General features: G+C 42.2%; 1 protein-coding gene across 2 annotated transcripts in view; it reads right to left on the bottom strand.

The window, feature by feature from the left end:
• Positions 1–2,802: 2,802 nt before the first annotated feature.
• Positions 2,803–24,644, bottom strand: part of TAFA5 (TAFA chemokine like family member 5) — a 209,075-nt gene continuing 187,233 nt past the window's right edge. For both annotated transcript variants that reach the window (XM_085870457.1, XM_085870456.1), the window contains exon 4: positions 2,803–4,502. In XM_085870457.1, the coding sequence (XP_085726583.1) occupies positions 4,494–4,502 (9 nt within the window). In that variant the 3' untranslated portion in view covers positions 2,803–4,493. The remainder of the gene's footprint in view (positions 4,503–24,644) is intronic.

Genomic DNA, 24,644 nt, shown 5'->3' with positions numbered 1-24,644 from the left:
CAACATTCAGGTTAAGGATGTATCAAATTTAAATTTGATCCCCAAAATAATTTTATGCCTTAAATGGGCGGGATCTGTTGTGCCTGGCACCACTTGTTTTGTTTTTATGGGGGAGAGTGGTTATGTGAGGTGTCACAGGGGGACGGGAGTGGGTGGGGGGGGGTCAAGAAAGAGTCAAACATCTTGTGTGCGACCCGTAACGATTTTTCGACGGCCGTCACCGTTGGCAGGATTTTCACGTTAACACGTTGTGTTCTTGGCAGAGACGGGCAGAAAAGCGCACAAACATGAATGGGGTACCCAGTGCTAACTGGCCAGATGTCTTTCCCCAGCAAAGCCGGCTTGGCGAGCGCCCACGCGCGTGCAATTACCCGCAACACAGCCCCACCCGCGCACCGTACCGCGAGCGTAAACGGCAATGAAACAATGTAATTAACGCTGGAAAGTGGCGATTAAAACGGAGGGTTTTTGTCGCCGCGGGGCGCCTTTCGCCATCCTGCCAGTAGCGCGTAGAGTAAAAATGGACCCGATAACGCGAACTGCCTGGCCCGCTCTAGCTGTCAGGCCCGATCGGCTAGAGACTGATCGCGAGCATCAGGACGTAACGTTCCGCGCAAGCGGTCGCGTGAGGCGCGCCGCGCGACGCTTGTTAACGCTGCACCGCACGCAGCCCAACTTCTTCTTCTTCCTCTTCTCACGTCACAAACATCACAATGCTTTTCTCAGCTGTTTGTTTTATTGGTTCGCGGGCGCCAGCAGTGACTTCTATTTTCGTTGTGTCTGTGTGTCTGTCTGTCTGTGACTCTTTCCAGAGCATAGCTCCGTGACGTTTGATGCGATCTTGATGAAACTTGGACACAAGCTAGATATCATGGTCTAGTTGTGTCTTTTTGTATGAGGGGCGTCCCACGCCCCTTGTGGGTGGAGCCACACCCACTTGAACTTTATTTTTTTTCTCGATTTTTTCTCGCAATTTCATTTCCCAGAAGCTGTGCGTAATGTCCATAAGTACAACATATAAAAAATCCGATTTGATTTGGTCAATTTTGACGGAAGACATAGGTTTTTATGGTAGGGCTTCCTCAATTATGCCCACGAACCATCGTCGCCTCCCGGCTTGTTTATTTATTTATTTATTTATTTATTTATATTTTTCAATTTGCTTTTGTTCATATCGTTTGTAAAGCTATTTTCAAGCTTGGTGTTGGCTTAACGGTTCAGGTGGCTGCCTTAAGATCTTCGGGTCTTGTATTTGAGCACCTGTTCCGCCGTTAAAATAACACCAGATGGGTTGATTAAACCGTCATCCTTCCGCGGTTGGCAAAATGACGACCAGCTTACTGGAAACAGGGGCACTGCATCAGCGTTACAACCACGCTTCAAGAAATGATGTATCCAGCAGCTACAGGCTGCGTACCAAACAGCAACTGCTATTTGCGATCATATATCAGGAGATGCATAAGTAACTGTGAGATGATATTTAAAAAAAAAAAAATTAAATTGTCTTAAATAAAGTAAGATTCACTTTGAGTTTTTAAAAATATTTCACCTTTGTTTAGTGCGGTGCATCGTAATCGAGACAAACGAATATACCTTCAAGCAAAATAAGAGTTTGGAGGCAAAAAAGAGCACTAATGGTTTTATATCAAGTGCACACCCAACTTCAACACATGCACACCTGCGAAATTCTAGTCAAAGCCCTTCATGGATTTAACCAATAAAGAAAGCAACAACCGAATAAAGTGCAAACATAATTATAGATCGAGTCAGAAAGATAGGGGTTTCTTTTTTTCAAACAATTACAACGAATCAGAGGGTACAACTCTGAAACAATGAGGCCAGAAGTTCAATCCCCTGGAGTACTCCTGCACAAGGCTGTCAATATATCCAACCAAGACGATGAGCCAGGAAATGTCAAAGGGCCTTCAGAAAACAATAGTTTTGTTTTTATCTCCATGAACGGGACATAACTTCAACTTCGGTTTCCTTTCCCAGATACGCCATTAATATTCAAGGTTAGACATGACGGGAGCTTTTCAGGCTAAGCAAACCTACCAACACATGGTGCTCAGCCCAGGTACCCTACCGATCGGAGCGAGTCAGCCTTTCCCGCTCCAGCACTCTTTGGAGAGGAGCCGTGAGCACAATGCAGAATTCATTATTGAGCGGCCTTGACGGTCATTGTAAACGTCCTAAATATATTCAACGTCTGACTCTGCTCAAAAGGTTAGTGGGCCACATAGGGAAAGGAGCCGCACTGTTACATGCCCAGTCGTTTCTGCATCAGAACAGAAAGGAGTAGCTAATAAATCCTGGCAGATTTTATACTCTCGCCTGGGTTTTGCAAATTGTACCATAATGGAAGCTATTTTCAAGCAGGTGGTGTGATAACATAAAGGCCACAGTCTCTCCGTCGACTGCTAGTGGGGCTCCATCATAATCTCTGCACAGTCCCTGCCTGGTGGGTTATCTGCTGGGCCATCTTTGGTCAGATGAAAATGCACTGGACAACCACAGACGCTGGTCTGCTTTTGGTAAGAAGTTAATGCAACTGATTGTCCAATGCAAACGCTGAGATCAGTAAAAGTACTGTATAGCTAATCCAGTTGTATCTCAGGTGCATTGAGCCAGCATTATGTAAGCAGAGCCTGCGAATGACAGATCAGCGTGCTGCGTTCGCTCAGCAGGTGAGGCCTGGCCTGGAAAACCACTGTGGCGAACTGTCAGCACAAAAGCACTGGCTGCATGGTTGAGATTGACACCCCACCTTATGTCAACTAATGAATTAAGCATGGCACCAGATTTCTTCCTTTCATAATTTTTATTACATTTTGACGTCGTGCCGAGCTGGAGATACAATGGTGCCGTTACGTACAGTGTGATGTGCACAGCATACCTGGGCAGGGTGGTTGGTATTATTAATGTATCAAAATAAAATTCCCCAAAACCTAAGGAAAGGAGAGAGAAAAACTTTCTTGCATTATTCATCATATATTTACCGATTGGTCTTCCTGTTCCAAGTTCCATGAATGCTTTTAGCTCAGATCTTTCAAAACCATTACCACTCAGTTTTTGAGCAATTTTTTTCAAATAGCTGCACCGATAAATTATATGTTGCTGCAAATCTTTGACTGCAGTCCTGGTGTTTTCAACTAGAGAGAAAATTCGACCAGTTTTATTTATTTATTTATAGAAAAGACCCTTGGGTTAAAACTGAGGATTTTTCTTGCTCATTGTGGTTTGGAGGTTGGGGACAATGCTGACACTATTGCATGATACAGTAAGGGATTAACAGCAGCAAAGCAGAGCGAGACAGGTTGGATTTTGATCCCCATATACTGGTAAAGTCAAAATGTTCTTATAATGATTCGCTGGTTCTGATATACAGAGCGTTGGTGCTGCCGAAGCAGTTTCTTGGCAAGGGTTATGCCATTGGGTGGTTTGCCATTGCCCCATAGCAATAGTTGTGGCAGGAATTTGGAATTTGTTAATGGTGCCGGCGATGGCTCGGCTACTCTTTGTGAAAGACGCCGCGAGGATCCTTAACGTCCACCAACTAATGCTGGCAGAAGTGACGTCAGTTTAACGTCCATCTGAGGGACCGCACACACATCGATATATCACCCTGCCTGTGAAACACCGGGACGACAGTTTATAGCTGGGTCGGGATTCAAACCCAGGCAAGATGGCACAGTGGCGCAGAGACGAGTATGCATACCTCTAAGCCATCCTGTCAGCTCTACAATGATGTATATATATTTTTCTCATTTAGTGCTTTATGAGGTCACAATAAAAGGGTCTGAGGTTCAACATCCAAAGCCTTTGCGTGCTCGTTTTCTTCAAAGCCTTCCCTCTCCCTGGCAAAGCAGTCCCTCTCCCAAGCCACCTGCTGGCTGTCAGGCTGAATATGATAGGTGAGAAGGGTGTGCCCATATCCCCAGATATTGTATAAAATAAGGATAATACGACCAAGAAATTAAGCTTCAAATAAAACCATGAAGACAGCAACATGTCAGGAGCTAGGAGCTACGTCAGAGCTTTTAACAAAAACCACAAACTGTACATCTCACAGCAAAGTGCCAAGAAAACTGGTTCATAAAGCATCTTCATTTCTTTCCCTGGCACAATCATAAAGTTGGACCTATCAAAAAAACTACATCGTAGTATGGATACGCTGGTGCTGTTCCATTACACATCAACTATTCCAGATTTTTACATTTTGCCATTGCTTGGAAACAATCACAAATAGGCTTTCAGGATACTCTCCCGCAGTTCTTTCATAACATTCTGTGTCCGCTCTCCAAAGGTGTCTTCAGAAACCCAGGGCAGATCAGTGGATTGGCATCGAGTTTCTCTTGCCATCTTCCAGTCCATAGTGTTTGGGTTCCAGGCAACCAGTGGCATCCCGTATGCCAGTATGGAGTTAACCGGTTGGAGCTTATAGCATTTGAGCACACCACCAAGCAAGCAGTGACTGGTTGTCAGGACCTCCATCAAGAGACCTAAGAGATAAAGGTAAAAGTTGAACATGACAGAAAAGCAGGAAGATTATGAGAGTGGATTTTAACTCTGCCTTACGAAACATGGACTTTTGAACGATTGCAGGTGAAAGTATAAGAGCTACTTTGTGACATCAATTAGATGGGCAAACAAGTGTAATGAGTGCAAGATAGTGAAGTCACGGCGGTAAAACGGGCCAAGTCCCATTCCCAAAGTGTAGGTCCGAATTAGTAAAAATCATGATCACTCGTTGACTCCAAGTCAGTCAAATGTTAAACGGGTGCCAAAGCACCAAAGGACGTTGGGTTTTGATAAAATCCACTCTACTACAGAATGGTTGCCGTATACTTGGCAATTGGCGCTTACTTGCTGCAAATAAAACAAGAAACAGAGCAATAAAAGATTGCAGACCCTCACCACGACTTGTTTTGTGTGGTGTTTGTGCAGTTTTATGTGGTGTATTTCGTGTGGTGTTTGTGTACTGGTGTGTTACATAATTAATAAGAGACAATTAGAACTGCCACTTAATAACAGCTGGCAGTGATGACCGGGTACAAAGACGTCCCGCTTTGATTGGACTCCTGACCCTGACCCATGATGTTTTTTTTACAATTTTTAAATGAACTTAGAATGGGATTAAAATAAATTGAATTCATATCAAATGAAAGACCAAATAGGCACAGTCCTGCATTGGAGTCAGTCATCAGAAAGAACCTGGACAGGATTGACATATCAGTTGCTACTCCTCTACCCTCAAACCATCCAGGAACAGCCAAGTGAGTTTTATGAAGAAAAAAAAAGAAGTACCAAGATCAAAAAAAAATAATTCTGGCTGCCAAACCATGTGTCCAATCAAGTTGAAATTTAAAATACTTATTCCCCATTATGACTTGGTCATAATTGTGAAGTTTGACATTGATTGATTAAGTGGTTTCAGAGAAAACATTGTTTAATATTTTCTTCAAACCAATATGGCTGCCAAATCATGCCAAGCCATGTGAATTTCTTAACTAACTTGTACACCAAAGGCTTGGGGAACATTTGTGAGAAGTTTCCCCTCGATTTGTCCAGCCATTCTGGAAAAGATAATTTTTAGAGGTTTCAGGGTAAATCCAATATGGCTGCCAAACCATGTCACCTGAAATAATATGTGTGAACCTTTTGTTCCTCATGGATAGGTGGTCATATGTGTAAAGTTTCACCGCGATCTCTTCAGCCACTTAAGAGATTTTTGAATGTTAAAAAAAGACAAAAAAACAATATGGCTGCCGAATCACATGAAAGATGACGTCATTAAATTTTATTTCTGTGGACCATTTTATCCTGAGATGACCCTCAAAAACTTTCATACTGATGAAATGTAGCATTCTACATGTGCAATTATGACATCATAACAGAGGCAGCTATGACATCATAAAAAAATCTCACATTCTCCATGAGGAGCACTTGCCGTGTGCCAAATTTCAATTTTTTCCTTTGCGTGGTTTCATTGATGGAGGTCAAAAGTTTTTCCATTTTTCCAACATGGCTGTCTCACCACATGACCTATGACATAATTATCATTGCAACATTCTACATGAGTAGTCGCACCTGTGGTGAAAATTTTGTCTCACTCTGACAAGTGGTTGCGGAGAAGAACACGAAAGTTTTGTGCAGACAAGCAGACAAATGAAAAATCACTCGTAGAATGACAAGTTGACACAACAGCACAAAGTAGAATGGCACTTGGTGGAGTGCATACATCTGCCAGGTGGAACAGTTTACATTTTGTATCCCACTGATGGACTAGATCCGAACCAAAATCCAATCCGCTTGTTCTTGTCACCTATCCAACTCATCCACCTTGTTTTGTCATAACTTGTCCACAATTTTTTGAAACATAGTGATATATTTAGTTTTTGGCCCTATCAATTTTCAAATTAGGCTGGTGTTGACCTTTTAACCTTAAAATTCATTGGTAGCTGAATTCAGCGACTTGACATGAAAATGCTCTTCAAATTGGATGTTGGATTGACAATTCAAAGTCAATTGGATGAAAATTGAGGATTTTAGAAAATTTGTCTCAAATTGACCTTTTGGCCTATTTTGACCTTTAGGCCTATGTATACCTCAAAATTAATATTGGGTTGAATTCAGTGACTTGATATGTGAATGTTCTTCAAATTTCAAGTTAATTGGATTAAAATTGAGGATTTTAGAAATTTGGTCTATGTTGAACTTTTTGCCCATGGTGACCACAAAAATTATAGGTGGTTGAATTCATTGACCTGATATGTAAATCCTTTTCAAATTTCAAGTCAATCGGATGAAAATTGAGGATTTAGAAAATTTGGCCCAAATTGGCCTTTTGGCTTATTTTGACCTTTTGGCCCATGTTCACCTCAAAATTAATAGGTGGTTGACTTCATTGACCTGATATGCAAATGCTCTTCAAATTTCAAGTCAATCGGATGGAAATTGATGATTTCAGAAATTTTGCCTATGTTGACCTCTTGGTCTATGTTGATCTCAACATTAATAGGTGGTTGAGTTCAGCAACCTCATATGAAAACGGTCTTCAAACTTCAAGTCAATCGGATGAAAATTGAGGATTTTAGAAGTAATTAAAAAATTTGGCCTATTTTGGGTTTACCTTATGGCTTATGTTGACCTTTTGACGTAAGATAACGTCAAAAGTAATAGGTGGTTGAATTCACTGACCTGATTTGCAAATCCTGTTCAAATTTCAAGTCAATCGGATGAAATGTGAGGATTTTAGAAAATTTGGCTCAATTTGGCCTATTGGCCTTTGTAGACCTTTCCCGTCGACCGAATTTTACAAAATTTCAATGCAGGACCATCGCAGGTCAGAGCTATTAATCGCTGAAAATTTAAAAAGGATAGGTCTGGAGGTCCCCTGATTGGGCTGGAGGCGAGCGGACAGACAAACACACAAACAAGCAGTCATAGACTGGTACTTACGAAATCGTCAACTTGACCTCTGACCTTGTCTAATAAAAGCTGTCTCTAGAGAAGGTAGCGACGCAAACCAGAAGTTTCTACGATGATTCTGTACCAAACCATCAAAAATCGTAATGTCGACCGAAGCAAAAATCTCCATTTCTCCACGCAATTATTTAATATTATTTTATCAAAGTCACAAAACCATAATATTCGGCCATCCACCAACAATCTTTACATAATCCGACGGCTTAGCAAGTCAGGCATGCGATGATAACTTTTATTGGGATAAAAAAATGACTTTTAAACACCATCTTTATCGAAAACACCGTCAGCGCACACGCAAAACCTTTGCGTGACTCAACGACGTGTATGCTCGAGCGCGCTGCACCACGTGACGAGCCGTGACGCTGCGAGTGAAATATTTTTTATACAATCTTAAAACGTCTCCAAAACATCCGATTTTTTACCAGAATTTCGACAACCGAGTGTTAAGCGTCCTAAGCGATCGCAAACACCGAAGACAAAATTAAAATCGAAGTTAAAACGAACTCGTAACGTCGACTGAAGCAAAAATACTCCATTTCTCCACATGAATTTATGGAATTATGTTTGACCTCACTGTGACCTTGACCTTTGACCGATTTTGACCAAAATCTAATCAGCACTAGCCATCACCCTCCTGAATCACGTGGTATAATTTGACATTGGTAGCTTCTTCCGTTCTCGAGTTATCGTGCCTACAAACAAACACACACAAACACACACAAACAAACAAACACACAAACAGATGATGGAAGTCATCAATATACTGACGAAATCATTAGATTTCGTAAGTAACAAACACACACACACACACACACACACACACACACACACACACACACACACACACACACACACACAACCAAACAGAGGCGATCAACATCCTTGTGAATATTTTTTTTTTTTTGCCAAGGAACATACACACAAACAAACAAATGGAGCTGATCAACATACTTGTCAAAAAAAAAATATATATATATATATATATATATATATATATATATATATATTTGCCAAGTAACAAACCCCTTTCCTCCAGCAAGGGTAACATCAGGTTGAGAATGTCGTCCAAGCACTGCAAAACTGCAGGTTCTTTGGAAGTATTATGAAGGCAATTTGTGTTCTACAGTGTTCAAGTATACAATTCAAATGAAATAAAATAAAGATTGTAAAAGTCATATAAATTAATAAATTCTGGATTTTACCACCGTTTTACCCAGTGACTATTACATCACCTTGTCTTACACGTTACATTAGTTCTCCATGCCTGTTGTTTGTGTCCTTTATGACGTCCTTAAAACACTAAGTTTCCTGTTTGGAATAGTTTTCAATTTGTTTTGACTGCCAGGTAGGCAGTTAGAGTAAAAAATATTATCTCACTCCTCTCTCCACATGCACAATTGGGATGCAATCAGAGCCAAAGTACGGTAAAAACGGCAAACTTCTGATTCATGTTCCGATTCGTGTTCAAAATATAACATGTGATTGAAATATATTGTTCCTTGATCATAACTTGAGAAGACAGAAAGACGGATGGACATGAACAAATTGCTTAACCACACTTCTCGCTTCGCATGCACGAAGTAACAACAATACCATAACAATATCAATATATTTACATCTCACAACAATAACAATATATTGATACCTCACAACAATAAGTACACCTTACTACGATATCCTCACAACTTTAAAGACGATTTATATTTGGGCTTTTACCACAGTAGCATTCTTGAATGTGACATCTTTCAAAAAACCATGAAAATTGTCGAGTCATTGCCACGTTGGGCTCAATGCTGTGATAAAGGTGAATAATGATCCAGCCAGATTTTTGGCACAGACACTAAAAAAGTGGCCATGCAATGTACATCTGTATCCATCACACATGAGATGTCTTCCCTGCCAAGTCAAGCCTTTTGATTGACCTGCTTGGTGTTCCCATATCAACACTAAGGTCATGGTGCTCTGATCCCAGAATCAAACCCCCCTCTATTCCCCCCCTATATTTTATCCTTCAACCCTGCTGTTGGTGTTTCCCCCTTCTTTTTACTGTTCCTTTTGTTCTATTGCTTCCTGATCTGTTCAGTGTTTTAGCTCTTCCATGAGCCTTGACTGTATACCAAAAAGAAAATACCCTGTACTGTACAGTGTTGATTTGTTCATCGTCTACAAATGTTATGGTAATTACTGTAAACCTTCACTAATGTATACTAACGTCATTGTCCCGCATGTATTAAATAAATGTACAAGCACCTTCATTTTCCTTCGATGCCGTAAGAAATGAAGGCTCAAAAGTTGAACATCACAAAAACACAAAAAAGCAAATGACAATTAGTGGGGAAACTTAGCATAACAATTGTGCATTTTGTGAGGAAAACACCAAATTTGGCACACTAGACTAGTAGCCTATCATATTATGAACAGATTTGGATATTGGGCCATCTCAAAATTTTTGATGGCAGTGGAAAATGGCTGCCACAGCCATCAGCGGCTGAATTTGAGATAGCCCAATATCCAAATCTGTTCATAATATGATAGGCTACTAGTCTAGTGTGCCAAATTTGGTGTTTTCCTCACAAAATGCACAATTGTTATGCTATATTTAGCTAATTTGCCCCACTAATGTGCAGACAGCATTGAGTGACAAGCACAAAGCTTCTTCTACTATTAAGGGCAGTAAAACACAAGCAAAATCATCATGAGGCAAAAAGCATGAAAATAATCTTATATATTGTTGCGGTTCTCAGAACCGCATGCATACAACAGAGAGGTGTCCCAAGACAGTTATGCCATTAATACAGGTGTTGATAGACCCCTTCCTTTTGTTTAGCGGGACAACAGGGAGTGCGTTGCGATGGTCTAATAGTTAGGGTTATTAAATCATTTTCCCCTCCATTTCATTCCCACTCTTCTCTTCTTTTCTTTCCTGGGATAAATCAGCCAAGAACGCTTTAGCAGCAAGGTGGGCGAGCTGCATCAACATCCACCCGAAACCCGACATGTGCGGCGAGTCACGTACGCTTTAGCAGAAAGGTGGGCGGGCTGCACCAATGTATACCTGAAACCCGGCACAAGCTGGCAGACCACGCGAGGGGTCGGGCCAATCAAAGCGCCCGATTTGGGCGATGACGTCAAATTCGGCATGATCCCTCCCCCGAGCTTCGGGCTCCATAAAAGATGGAGAAGCTCCTCCATCGGGGGTGTGGTGTGTGTGTGATTCGGAGTGGTGTTTTCATGCGGTGTGTTCCTGCTTCTTGACTCCGCCCACGTCTCGCCTCGACGAACCACCTCGACTTCTAGTCTCCGCCCGCTACTCCACCCTCGCACTTCGGACTCCACCCTTCTCCACTCAAGCTCCTCATTCAGAACACAGGCTCCACACGTGCGACTTGGGCCAGAGACAACGCAATTACTGCTGGGTACCGCACCACGGAGCATCACCTCCCCTGAAACGCCCAGGTACCGAGAGCATAACCTCAACTCCCCTCCCTCCATGGTTGCAAAAGTCCATTCCCATTGGAGTTTCTTTTTCCGTGTGTGTCTGAGTGTGCTGGCGCCTCTCCGTTAAGTAAGTCTGTAGAAGTGCATTATTGTTGTAGCTGTTATTAATCTCGCATCAAGTCTGCACTGTGTCTGCTTTCGTAAGTTGCTTGTATTATTGTCGCACTACACCTCTCTCCTCTTTCCCTGCATTACATACCCAATAAATCTTTGTCGTACCACATACTTTTTCTCGCTTCCTTGTTAATAAATAATTATCATTAGGAATGTTTCTAGCTCACCGTTGTCTTTTCTCTCATTGGTCCAGCATGGTTCGAATTTAAGTTTTTCCGGGTCTTTATCCCCAACAATCCGTTCCTTCTAGCCAGTACATCCTTGGCAGTGTCGCTCGGCTGCATCCGATCCGGAAAAGTGATCCGATCCGGTAGAGTGATCCGGTTCGGACAAGGCATACCGAGGGCGTAGTTCCCTGGTAATTAAACCTCGTAGTTAATGAGGTAACCCGATTCCATAGCCGGGTGGATCCGAGGTCACGCGGTTGAGTTATTGTCGTCCACGGTTGGTTAAGCAACCTGCCGCGTCACGGAAATATCCATGAGCGATGGCCTACAATTCCGGGGAGTCTGGTGGGAATCGACGTAACTTCCCCCACCTAGTGGTCTTCGCACCCAACCCCGCAACAATATATATATATATATATATATATATATATATATATATATATATATATATATATATATATATATATATATATATATATATATATATATATATATATTTGCGGATTTGGAAGGCTATCACACTCAACTATTCAGGTCCCCAAAGATCAGTTATCTCGGTAAGTACTTGTTTTATAGATAACTCCCCTTCCTTTGTTTAATGGGCAAATAAATGTAAATGCGCTGTGATATATTTTAATAAACCCTTCTCCTCCGCGACAGTGCACATATATGACGGTGGGAGCGGGTCCCGCAGAACGGCGTAAACAGCCATGACCGTTAAAGAAAAGTAGGCTGGAAAAGCAATGATTCCCTCCGCGCGTCGAGAAGGGGGAGGGAAGTGCATCGGAGCGGATAAAAAGGAGGACATGAGAGGACAAAGCAGGGAGAGCGAGCGAGCCAGCTAGGAGGAAGCCAAAGAGGGGTTGAGGTTCTGGTTCTGGTTCTGGTGGGACACCGACGGCGGCAGCATAAAAGGGCACGGAGGAGCGGAAGAGCTCAAGACCTCCGGTCGAAAGAGCATTTCGAAAGACCTGGACATCTCGTCTTGCTGGAGCACTTGTCTCAGGGAGCCTGTCTGGCCGGTCGTGGTCGACGACATCCTTATTCTCCTCACCACGATGGAGAGCTCGAGCGACGCCAGTCCCCGCCGGAACCGCAAGGGTCGCCCGCCGCTGTCTGGGTTCGGCTTGCCTCTCGCCGGACCGACCAGCTTGAAGCCTGCACGAGGCGTGCAGGTCCGAGGTAGACCCTGGCCTCAGCTCCACTATCCTCCGAACTGAAGGCCGAATTAAAGGCAATAGCCACCATTTCTGTCTGCGTGTGTGTGTCTGTGTGTGGGCCCCGTCTAGTAAGTAGTGAAATTGTATAAGTGCCTTTGCTGTATATACTTGCATTCGGTATATTCGGTTTAGTTCTGCTCTTTGTGTTCCCTGGTTCCCCATTATTATTATAAATAAACCCCAATTGTTAAATGTTCTCAGCTCGTCATGTCCATTATTCCATTGACTGAACATGTCGTGCGTGTGAGGGATTAGCTGGCCATTGTGCCACGATAACGAGATAATCGGACCAACGGAACTTGGCGATTGAAACCGCTCGACATCGCACACGGAACGGGCTCGCTTAAGCGGCTTGTTTCCGTACGAGTTCCATCGAGGATGAAATTACCCGGTCGCTGGACCACATGGGTAATTAGGTAAATTGAAGTTGGGAATTAACCCTACCCCACGTGGTCTACCCATTGGCGGATTTCGGTCCAAAAGAAAAGGGACCCGTCTTCTCCAGACTTTTCCGGAGAAGTACGATCTGAATTCCGGGCGATCGAGCCGAGGCGACTTGCGGCTCCGTCTGGCGGTCGTGCTTGAGGCCGACGTCCCGTCCCCACAACAATATATATATATATATATATATATATATATATATATATATATATATATATATATATATATATATATATATATATTTCTAAACACTCACTGACTGATATTAAACATCGGAACCTTCTGGGTGACGTAAAAAGCTGAAATTTTTGTGGGGCAACATACATCATAGCCAACACACCGGGAAAAATCACAGAACCATCGGAAAGCATCTGTAAATTAAAACATAAAGAAATGAAAATACAAATAAATGAAAACAATAAATGCAGGCAGGTGAGTGATCCAAGAGAATGGGGGAAGTATGGTAATTTTATTTTGTGTCGGTAATTGTTTTTCGGTAATTTTGTGTGTCGACGGACATCGAAGCCGATACACCATGAAAAATCACAGAACTGTCAGAAAGTGTCCATAAATGAAAATATAAATAAATTAAGAAAAAAAATGAAAAAATGAATGCAGGTGAGTGACCCGAGACAATAGGGAAACATGGTTAATTATTGCTTACAATGTGTAAGCACATCCCACTAGTAAGCACATAAACTTGTACTCCATAAAAATGATTATCCCTCCTAACTGTACCCCATCCCACCCACTGCCCCATTTCAAAAGCATGTGATAGAAATATGGCCTGTCTTCATTCAAGTGCTTGCATCACTTTTTACAATGAAGAGGTTATTCAAACCGAGTCAGCCAAAACCTCAACATAGCAGGTGATGTGAGCAACAGGCAAACTATGTTTGCATGTTGTTGGTTTTTTCTTTTTGACAAGCAATCAATTAAAGGGAAGTGGAAATAGTTTATACAATAATTTTTGGACTTATGAAATGAGGCCTGAATGAGTCCTTCATTCAACTCATGAATCACAATGCCTTGAGTTTGAGTGATGATGTCCTGATTATAAGACCAAATCTGAGTCATGAAGCAAAATAATGAGTCAGCCTTGAGTCCAAGTCATGGACCCAAGTCCAACATCACTCTGTAAGTTAACAAAATACTCTTTCCTAAATTTCAATGCCATCAAAGAAAGTGTTGCGGTTCTGCGATGTCAGCACTCCCCCAAGGCAATAGCATCCAACATATAGTGGTCCCAAGACAGTTATTTCATTAGTATTCATTCAGTTAGCCCTTCCATTATGTCTCGTGGGTATAAGGGACAAGATGTGTTGTGTATGGCTTTTAGTTATGTCTTTAATTCCATTTTCTATTCTTTCATCTATTTTCTTTTACTGCATTTCACACACGACCTCTCCTTCACACATGCATGGATTCCACAGACCAGACCACACAGCGACAGCCTCATGAGCATACGCGCACCATTTCCCCGTTCAAACCGCCTGCCATTCCCCAATGGATGTTTGACCTCAGACTCTCACTGTACTCACCACAACACTACAACCTTCCTACAAATCACCGCAACACCCTCCTAAAAATCCCCACAGTAACCTATACTCGACCTCCTCGCTTAAACCGCTCCTAATGCTTCAACATCCTTACCACAAACACCATAGCGCTTCACCTACTTCACCACAACCGCGATAAGGTACTGTGACCACAGTTGGCACCACGGATGCTCATTGCCATCCCTTAGGATGCTGGGGAATGGAGGACATTACAGAGCCTACGAGTCGGAACATATTGGCGTGTAGCTCGAAATGCCAGGATGTGTTGGGGTTCATTTAATGTCGCTTCGGTCGCCCTGGAGTTCCACTAAATAGCAACTCTCATTTAGAGACCAGCACACATTCATGGCCGAAGAGCAATCCCAAAACCCCACAGTCCATGTTAATCTCAGAGCTCTGCTGCATGGCAGAGTTTGAGGGTAAATGAGGCCATTTTGACTTCAGAGTATGGGGGGGGGGCGGGGCTACTTCTCGGGGAGGCATCTATGCGCCAATAGGAGCACTCATATATGCCTACAGGGCATTTTGATCCAATCTTTGGCTCCTCCTTCGCCTCGGCTCTATAAAATAGCTGAAAATAGCCGAGCAAGGCGTCGCCTAGTCATTCGTCCTCATTCCTCTGCGATCTGCTTAGTTCTCATTCCTCTTCGTCGGCTTTGTTCGGCAACCAGTATTAGTTCTGCTGAGTCAAAGTTAGCACTCTGCATACAAACATTCTCACATGCCACGTAAGCTATCTCCTCCCATGTTCTCCATCTCCTATATTGTCTTGTCTGCTGTGGATGCACAAATACTAAAAAGAGCAACTACAGAAATGCACTCCTTCACTCTTCCTCTTCTGCACTACATTTGCATCTGATTGACACCTCATTTGCATCTCCCACTCACGCACCATAAACATCCCCAGTTTTCTTCTCTACTCCCTCTCCGAAGCGACTGGGAAGCGTGGGCCCGTCAGGCACACCAGGTATTGAAAGAGGTCGTAAACACCACAAACTGCATCCCATCTTTCTGTGCTCTCTAATTTCCTTGGGTGTTTGTCTGATGGTGCCTGTCATGTTAGATTAAAGATAAGATTGTCGAGGTTTATTATCGGTGTAAGTCATTTCTGTATCCTGTCTTGCCTCTTTTTAGATATTTGCATACCTTTTTACCTGCTTGTTAATCAAGCCTTTTTTTGGTTTAACTGTATAATAAATTGCTTATGTTATACATGTACCCAGCTCGTTCTGTCTTTTCCTCCATGAGCCTACTAATTTGCTCTTGTTAGCCAGCACACGCTCACTGTATCGCTTGGCATTAATCCGCGTGTGCACTTGGGCACAAGATCTCCCTTGATTCGGCCGTCCACAGGTAAGGTATCACATGAAGTCGTGTAACCCTGCCAGGATTGGCAGTACCAATCGGCGTTTGTGGTTGCTTAGCAACCCGCCAGTGCAAGGAGTTATCTGTGCCCAGCGGCCTCAGGACCAGATGTTCGGGAGGAAATTAGGCGCTTTCCCTCATGGCGAACCTCAAATCCCGGTTCGAATCTCTCTCTCTCTCTCTCTCTCTCTCTCTCTCTCTCTCTCTCTCTCTCTCTCTCTCTCTCTCTCTCTCTCTCTCTCTCTCTCTCTCTCTCTCTCTATATATATATATATATATATATATATATATATATATATATATATATATATATATATATATATATATATATATATATATATATATACATATTGTGTAACCTGGGTCATCCAATCAGGATAAAGATAGTTAGACTTTAATAAACCATCACGAAGCCTGATGTTAAAAGCTGTAGCGAAATTAACGGGGGAGTGAATCATGGCAATGTTGAGCCAAATAGCCTCATTTCCTTGTTTGAGGTCATTTCCTCCTTATTGTTTTTGTATCCTTGTACACGTTTTTGTATAATTATCAAACTGTTTGTTTACAACGGTATTGTTGGCCTTTGTTTGATGACAGGAAAGCAATTACTTATGAGCCTGTTTTGTCACCCTCTTTTCTCAGATGTCTTTATTATCAACTAAATTAACATCCAAACATTTCCGGCACCACACGCTCACTCACGTGTCACAGTGTCCATATTCAGTGGACGGAGGCATCCCATTGTGGAGGAACTTAACGTTTCTGGCTCCAATTAACAGCCGGTTGCTCATGGATGGAAAAGTCTTGTGACACTCTCTACCACCAGGTTCTTTTATCTGTCCCACTCCCCAAGGAAATACCTACTGATTAGTCTGCTCATTTGGTGAATGATCCCCACCTCAGTGCAAGGGCTTACGGACAGAGAATGGAAATTGTGGCCTCCAGTAGGCCCTACATTGTACTGCCGTGTATGCCAAGGTTCGAGTTAAAGGCAGAATTGTTGTTTTCTCACTTTAACATCTCTAAAATGCACACTCTTTCCCACCCAGTTAGCAGCATGGCCTATTTCAAATACATGCCTTCAATCTCGGAATGTGCAGGGTCTCCTCGGCACAGTGCATCCATGTGCTCCTTCAACAGTAACTGTCATGTTCGGCCCATTTTCCCAACTACTCCTTCGTGCATTCATACATTCACATTCATCCACTTGCTCAATAACAATTTGTGGTACACAGCTTCACCCATAGGCTGGAGAGAATACCAACCTATCGAAATGATGTGCTGAATAGCATTTGATATTTAAGTCGGGTGCTGGATTGTAATCATGGCGACCTGGAGACAATGCTTCCCAGTGTAAGGAGGCTCATTCACTCCACTGAAGAACAACTGGCTCATGTGATTCAACAAAAGGTCACTTTCTGCTTACTCCTGTTCTGCCATGGTCTGTCTGAACCGGTGTGAGTTGTCATGAACCCAGCTAATGACCAAATTGACTGTAACCCTTTTGCAAGAGTATCTGAACAGCAACATCAATGACATTTATCAAGACAAATGTTGTCAAATTATTAATCCTGAGGAATGAAACTGGTCAGGAACTGCAAAGAGTGGTTACTCAAAAGATAACCTCAAAATTTATTACCCACAGTATAAATTCACCATGCACGTGACAATGCTTCAGGCAATAAACTTGATATATCCAAAGAATTCAACACATTTTCAAATCCAACAAATGAAAAGGATCCTACACAGTCGCAAGTCTATAAATATTTCATCTGGACAGGGAATTTCAATGACGGACCAAAGATTTTATGCTCAAACATGCAACACAAACACAAGGACAACACAGAGGGGAAATGAGAGCGATTGAGGGCTCATTCCTCTTCCACAAGAGCAACATTTCTGTCTGTCCTGGGCACAGGTTTCTCGAGAGAACAATGAACATATCAAATCATGTATCTATGTATGTATGTATGTATGTATGTATGTATGTATGTGTATATATATATATATATATATATATATATATATATATATATATATATATATATATATATATATATATATATATATATATATATATATATATATATATATATATATATATATATATATATATATATACATATACACACACACACACACATACACACACACACACACACACACACACACACACATACACACACACACACACATACACACAGACACACACACACACATACACACACACACACACACACACACACACATACACACACACACTGATTTCAGACTGTAAGCAGAAGTTGAGGTGCATCTTCTGAGCAGACAAAATAAATAGAAGCTTCATCTGTTTGATCTTCTTCTTATTCTTCTTGTGCATGGCAGCTTGGCTGCCAGGTAGCTATCATTTTGTTCTGGCACAACTATGCTGCTAATGCTGTGTCCCTATACCAGCACACTGGTACTCATTTCACCAAATTTGGAAGGATGACAGGCTGATTTAACCCCACCTTGTGTTAATTCAGGAGAAACGGGGCTCAAACTCAAGACCCTAAGATCCCAAGCCAGCTACCCTAACCACTTAGCCAACACCAGGATTATACAGTTGATGAAGTGGTTTGAGAAATAGCTTTATATGTTTGTTGAAGTAGATCGTGCTTGCATTATGCAACCAGCTAAATAGGACAAGAAAATCAAGAATGAGTGATAAGAATGAGGTCTAAATTTAGCAGTATACAGGTGGAGTAAATTTCGGTATAAATACATCAAATAATCTATAACGAGGTGGTGTCAGGGCATTGGGAGAGGGGGGTCCCATCCCCACAAAGCCCATCCACATCAGCTTTGGGGAAAAAAAAATTTTCGGCGGGAAAGGAGCGAGGAGGGGGACATTGTTTATGGGATATTCATCACAGCCTTTTTTGGTGCTGAATTTGAATGATATACAACACATTAAGAGGAAGATCAAAATAATAATGTAAAATGGAAAGCCCATCTGGATTCAAAATGCAAAACCGTTTTGTATTCAGACTTCTTCTCCTTAAGACATATTTAGGGATCAACGCAATTCAAAATTGAAACAGAGCTCCAATCGGCCAATCAATTAATCAATCTTTGTGATTGGAAACAAAGTGGTACTTAGTCACGTTTCTCTTCGCACACAATGCCGGGTAAATCTGCTGGTATAGGATAAAATTGCTTACATTATAATTATTTACTAAGTAATGCAAAGAGGTGGGGTTTATGATCGTAAGTCAAAGACACACATGAAGGGGTGGATCTGAAACTTATAAACCAAAGCGGAAAACAAACAGTAATTGTTACATTCTTGTGGTTGTTCCCCATGTTGCACGTCGTTAACAACAGAACCAATTTGAATCAGCTTGTTAAGTTAGCATCTTCCCTTTTTGATACATTGATCAAATTAGAATTAGTAAACATTTAGGTCACTGGCTGCAAGAGAGATAGCGATTCTATGTCTGCTCAGTATTCAATTCCCGACCCGACGATAAACGCAGTACAGTCCAGTACAGAACAGTATCCATCCCTCCATTGGGACCATACTCTGTGCAGAGTGTTGGTGCTGCCTCAGCAGTCTCTATGGCTATTGGGTACAATCCTGGATGGGTCGCCACTCTGACACAGACAATGCAGTATAACAGTCATTTTGTACACTTTTAAAAGACTAGAAATGCCTGCTCCCTATGGGAGGAGCGTTGGGGAGGGGGAGGGGTGTTGGGGGGAGGGAGCATGTTTTTTATTTCCCTATACCCTTTAACATGTTCAACTGAAACTTGGTACATGTCTTCATTCTGATAAGTTACAGAACAAGTTCAAGTTTCAGGGCAATTCGTCAATTTTTCAAAGTTATGCCCTTTTTGGATGAAGAAAATATCACATCAGGAGGGGACATGTAATGAATAGCAATTCTCACTCTTGTTCATTCTAATTCTTGTTTTTTCCTTATTTCGCTCTTTCTTTATCTGTTTGTCAAAGGAGACGTAAATTCTTGCAGAAAGTTTTATGTAGGGCTCATTTAGCTGTTCCTGGATTGGTTTGATGGTTGTGGAGTAGCGGCTGAAACACAAATCCTATCCAGGTTCCTCCTGATGACTCTAACTTTCCTCTTTGCTTTTTCTGGGTCCTTCTGATGACTGCAATGCAGTATTTGGTCTGATTCCGCTTGTGCCTTTGTACCCATTCTCGCCCGGCCTCGCTCAAAAACAGGAGGTTTTACACAACAAACTTACTCGATGTTGTGTTAACGTTAACATTTACTGCCTCGTCAGTGCAAGTTTGACAAGATCACTTACTCAGACCTTTTCTTTATTACAAGAATAATATAAGCTATGCAGTCACACAGTCCACGCTATTCTTACCATAATGCAGCTATGGAGCTTCCCCCACCCCCCATTTTCCACGTAAGATTATTATTATTATTATTATTATTATTATTATTATTATTATTATGCTGCTATCATTATTGTTGTCATTATTACTTTTGGTATTAGAAGTGGCCTTGGGAAAAAAAAACGGCACGATAAGGTGTAACAAAGTTTATGCTGCTATCTATACACCTTAACATGGTGCTTCACCTCCTCCAAGGTGGAAAAGTCAATCAAACATGCGAATTCATTGGGATTTTTTGCAATCGAGATGAAAGTAACATAGATTAAGTGAGTGTGAAATTAATGCGAAGGCCTCTTTCTCTTGATACAATTAAGGGCTCTGAAGGTGTCACTCATAATAACCTCTCTCCCACGACCCACAGGAACAGAGCGACACATACGGTACACATCTACGTATAGAATTTGTGTTGGCCCCACCTTCAGAACCCGTGGGGGGGAGGGTAGGAGGTGCGAACCAAGTTGCTACAACCTTTGTCTTCAGACCCTTGGTCCTGCTCGCTCGTTTCGTTGAGATTGCATAAGTAATAAGAAAAAGAGGAATCAGAAATTGCAGACCCTTGCCAGGACTTGTTTTCTGTTGTGTGTTGTGTGGTGTTTGTGTAGTTTTGTGTGGTGTATTTTATGTGGTGTTTATGTACTGGTGTGTTATGTAATTAATATAACAGGCATAATTAGAACTGCCACTTTATAACTGCTGGCAGTGATGACCGGGTACCAAGACGTCCCGCTTTGATCGGACACCTGACCCTGATCACTTATTCCTTGAATCATTATTCACTTGAATTCAGAATGGGATTAAAATAAATTAAATTCAAATCAAATCGAAGACCAAATAGGTACAGTCCTGCATTGGAGTCACCAGAAGGAACCCAAACAAGCAAAAATAAAAGATGAAGTCATCAGGAGTAACTTGGAAAGGATTCACATTTCCGCTGCTACTCCTCTACCCTCAAACCCATCCAGGCACAGCCAAGTGAGCCTTATTCAAAAAACAAAAAAAAACCTGATCAAATAATTAAATTATTCTGTCTGCCAGACCATGTATCCAATCAAGTTGAAATTTTATGTATTCTCCATGACGACTACATCACAATTGTGAAGTTTCATGTCAATTGATTAAGCAGTTCCAGAGAAAAAAATATTTACAGTCGACACCGCTTTATAAATCCACGGTTATAAAATCCAACCGCTTATTGTGACCAAAATGAGTTGGAACGGAATTTTACATCGAGAAATCCACCGTTTAATAAATCCACCTGCTTGGCACGTGCACGGTCTCAACCTAAGCTTGATGTAGTATGCGCTGCTGTGGGGGGGTGTGTTTAACTATAGGAGAACTGGAAAATCCTAACGCGCAGTGTCACAGGGGAAATCCCATTGACTACAGCCTTGTGCAATGATTTCCAGCTCACTCTATGCTTTCACTTTTCGGTCGTCATAGCGGGTGAAGCGTGTATGTGTTTATAGCTTGCGCCGGTTGGTTGAATTCCATCTCTCAGCATTTTTGTACTTTAAGAGTCACGAGTTGGGTTATGATTTAGAGTCAAGATGGCGACCACGAGCAAAAAGAGGAAGGATCTATCCATGGAGGAGAAGGTGGCCTTATTAGACCGTTTCAATGCAATGGCGAAGACAAGTCAGCATGAGGCTTCAATCGCGTTGGAAATTTCTCGTGGTCAGCTCCAGAATCTTATCAAGAACGAAGGCACCATCAGAGCAGAGGTTCAAGAGCTAGGCGGTGTGAAGCGGAAGCGGGTGGGGAAAGATGAGGAAATGGAGAAAGCCCTGCTTGAATGGTGGGAATTTTCGAATTGGAGGAATATGTCAGTGAATGGCCCGATCTTATGTCAGAAAGCGGAAGTCCTTGCGCAAAAAGCTGGTCATCACGACTTTAGGGCCACTGACGGTTGGTTTTGTCTGTGGAAGAAACGTAATGGAATTGTCTTCACTGTTTTGAAGGGAGAAGCGGCTGAGGCGGATGTGGCTGCAGCGAATGAGTTACGTCGAAATCAGCTGGGAGAGATTCTTCAGTCATTTGACAAGCGGGACATCCTCAACGCCGATGAGACAGGAATCTACTTCCGTGCTCTACCAGACTCGACGTACATTGACATGAAAGGCAAAAAATGATTCAAAATGGCAAAAGACCGAGTGACATTGATGGTCTGCTGCAACATGTATGGTGGAAAGGAAGATCTTCTGATTGGCAAACCAAAGAAGCCGCGTTGCTTCAAAAATCTTCAACAACTGCCCCTGACCTACGACTTCTCTTCCAATGCGTGGATGACAAGTAAAATCTGGAGCGCTGGCTTCACGTATTGGATCTCAAGTTCCAACGTCAAAAACGAAAGGTACTTATGCTTGTTGACAATTGTTCGGCACACACTCAAGTCGATGGACTGAAGAGCATCACCGTCAAGTTCCTCCCGCTGAACACAACATCGGTGCTCCAACCATGCGACATGGGAATCATTAGGATGCTGAAGGCTTACTTTCAACACCAGCTTCGCCATAACATCATTGATACTATCGATGATAGCCAGGAAGAACTTGTAGCCAACGAAGTCGTCAAAAAGGTGACGCTGTTGGACACGATGAATATGCTCGATGTTGGTTGGAAAAAGTTATGGCAGAAACGATTCGGAACTGTTGGCGAAAGGGAGGATTTGTTGGAAAACCAAACCCAATGGCAGAAATGGAGCCACTGCCCTCGCCACCACCCGGGTTCACAGCCGAAGTGTTCGATCAATGGATCACCATCAACGACAACAATGAGACAACAGGCGAAATTACGGAAGAGGAAATGACCGACCAGCTCGTCGGTCAGATTCTCGAAGCCACCGAGCCTATAGCTGGAGAAGTGGAAGAAGAAAGCGACGACGAACCCGAGCCGATGCCAACAGCGGCAGAGATGCGGACTGCACTCGCCAAATTGGACAGGGGACTGCAGCTCTCAGGTTTTGCCCATCCCAATTTCCGCCATGTTGACGGATTCAAGAAAGGAACATTTGCGCAAAATCTTCCCTCCCAAGCAAGCGACCTTGGAGAGATTCTTTTGAACAACCCCCTTGTCACCGTTTGATAAATCAATATTTTTGTAGCATAAAGCAGTGTTTAACGACATTTGCTTTTTGTCTTATCTATCCAGTAGGTGGCTGAAAATAGGTTCTCCGCTTAATAAATCCAGCTGGTTAATAAATCCAAACGGCATGGTCCCATGGTGGATTTATAAAGCGGCGTCTCCTGTAATATTTTTCTTTAATCTAATATGGCTGCCAAACCAGGTGACATCACTTATTCCTGAACAACCTTGGACACGCATGCCTTGGGGAACATTTGAGTGAAGTTTCCCCTTGATCTATCCAAGCGTTCTGGAGAAGATTTTTATATGGTTTAGGGTAAATCCAATATGGCTGCCAAACCATGTGACCTATGACATCATATGTGTGAATCTTTTGCTCCTCATCGATAGGCAGTCAAATGTGTGAAGTTTTTCCTCGATCTGTTCAGCCATTTTGGAAAAGAAGATTTTTGAAGTTTTAAATTATTTTTTCAACAACATGTCTGCCAAATCATGTGACCGATGACGTCGTCAAAAAAATTTTGTGGACCATTTTATCGCTAGATTACCCTCAAAAATTAATTGTGATCGGCATGTATGACGTCATAAAAATCACTCATTCCCCATGAGTATTTGCCACGTGCCAAGTTTCAATCTTTTCCATGGTGTGGTTTCAGGCCTACTGAAATCCAAAGTTGTTCCATTTTTCCAACATGGCCACCACACCACCTGACCTATGGCATCATAATAAAATTAAACATTCTACATGAATAGTCGCACCAATGGTGAAAATTTTGTCTCAATCCGACAAGCGGTTGCAGAGAAAAACACAAAAGTTATGTGCAGACAAACAAACAAACAAACAAACAAACAGACAAATGAAAAATCACTCATAGAGTGACAACTTGGCGAAACGGAATGGCACTCGGTAGAGAACATACCTCACAAGGCTGAGTAGTTTACATTTTGTATGGCACTGATACGTCAGATCTGTCCAGACGTTCTGTCCAGCTTATACAATTATCCGGACCTTAACTAAAATAAAATTGGCTTGTTCTTGTCACCGAACCAACTCATCCACCAAGTTTTGTCATAACTCATCCACAACTTTTTGAGATACCATGCGATACATCGTTTTTGGCCCAATCTCTCAATAATGAAGAATCACTTCAAAAATTCTCGTATCCGGATCCGGATTTGGATCTTCACCAAAATCACATCATTTCGTCCTAGTCCCACACCCATAACCTGTCCACCAAGATTCGTCGGAATCCATCCATAACCTTTTGAGATATTGTGCGACATATCATTTTTGGCCCGATCTCTCAACGGTGACGAAT

The sequence above is a fragment of the Eptatretus burgeri genome, chromosome 2 (assembly GCF_056783735.1).
Source record: "Eptatretus burgeri isolate ZD-2024b chromosome 2, Ebu_testis_v1, whole genome shotgun sequence".
NCBI classification, from domain to species: domain Eukaryota; kingdom Metazoa; phylum Chordata; class Myxini; order Myxiniformes; family Myxinidae; genus Eptatretus; species Eptatretus burgeri.
The sequence above is the reverse complement of the archived record's forward strand: the minus strand, read 5'-3'. Positions and strand labels throughout refer to the sequence as shown.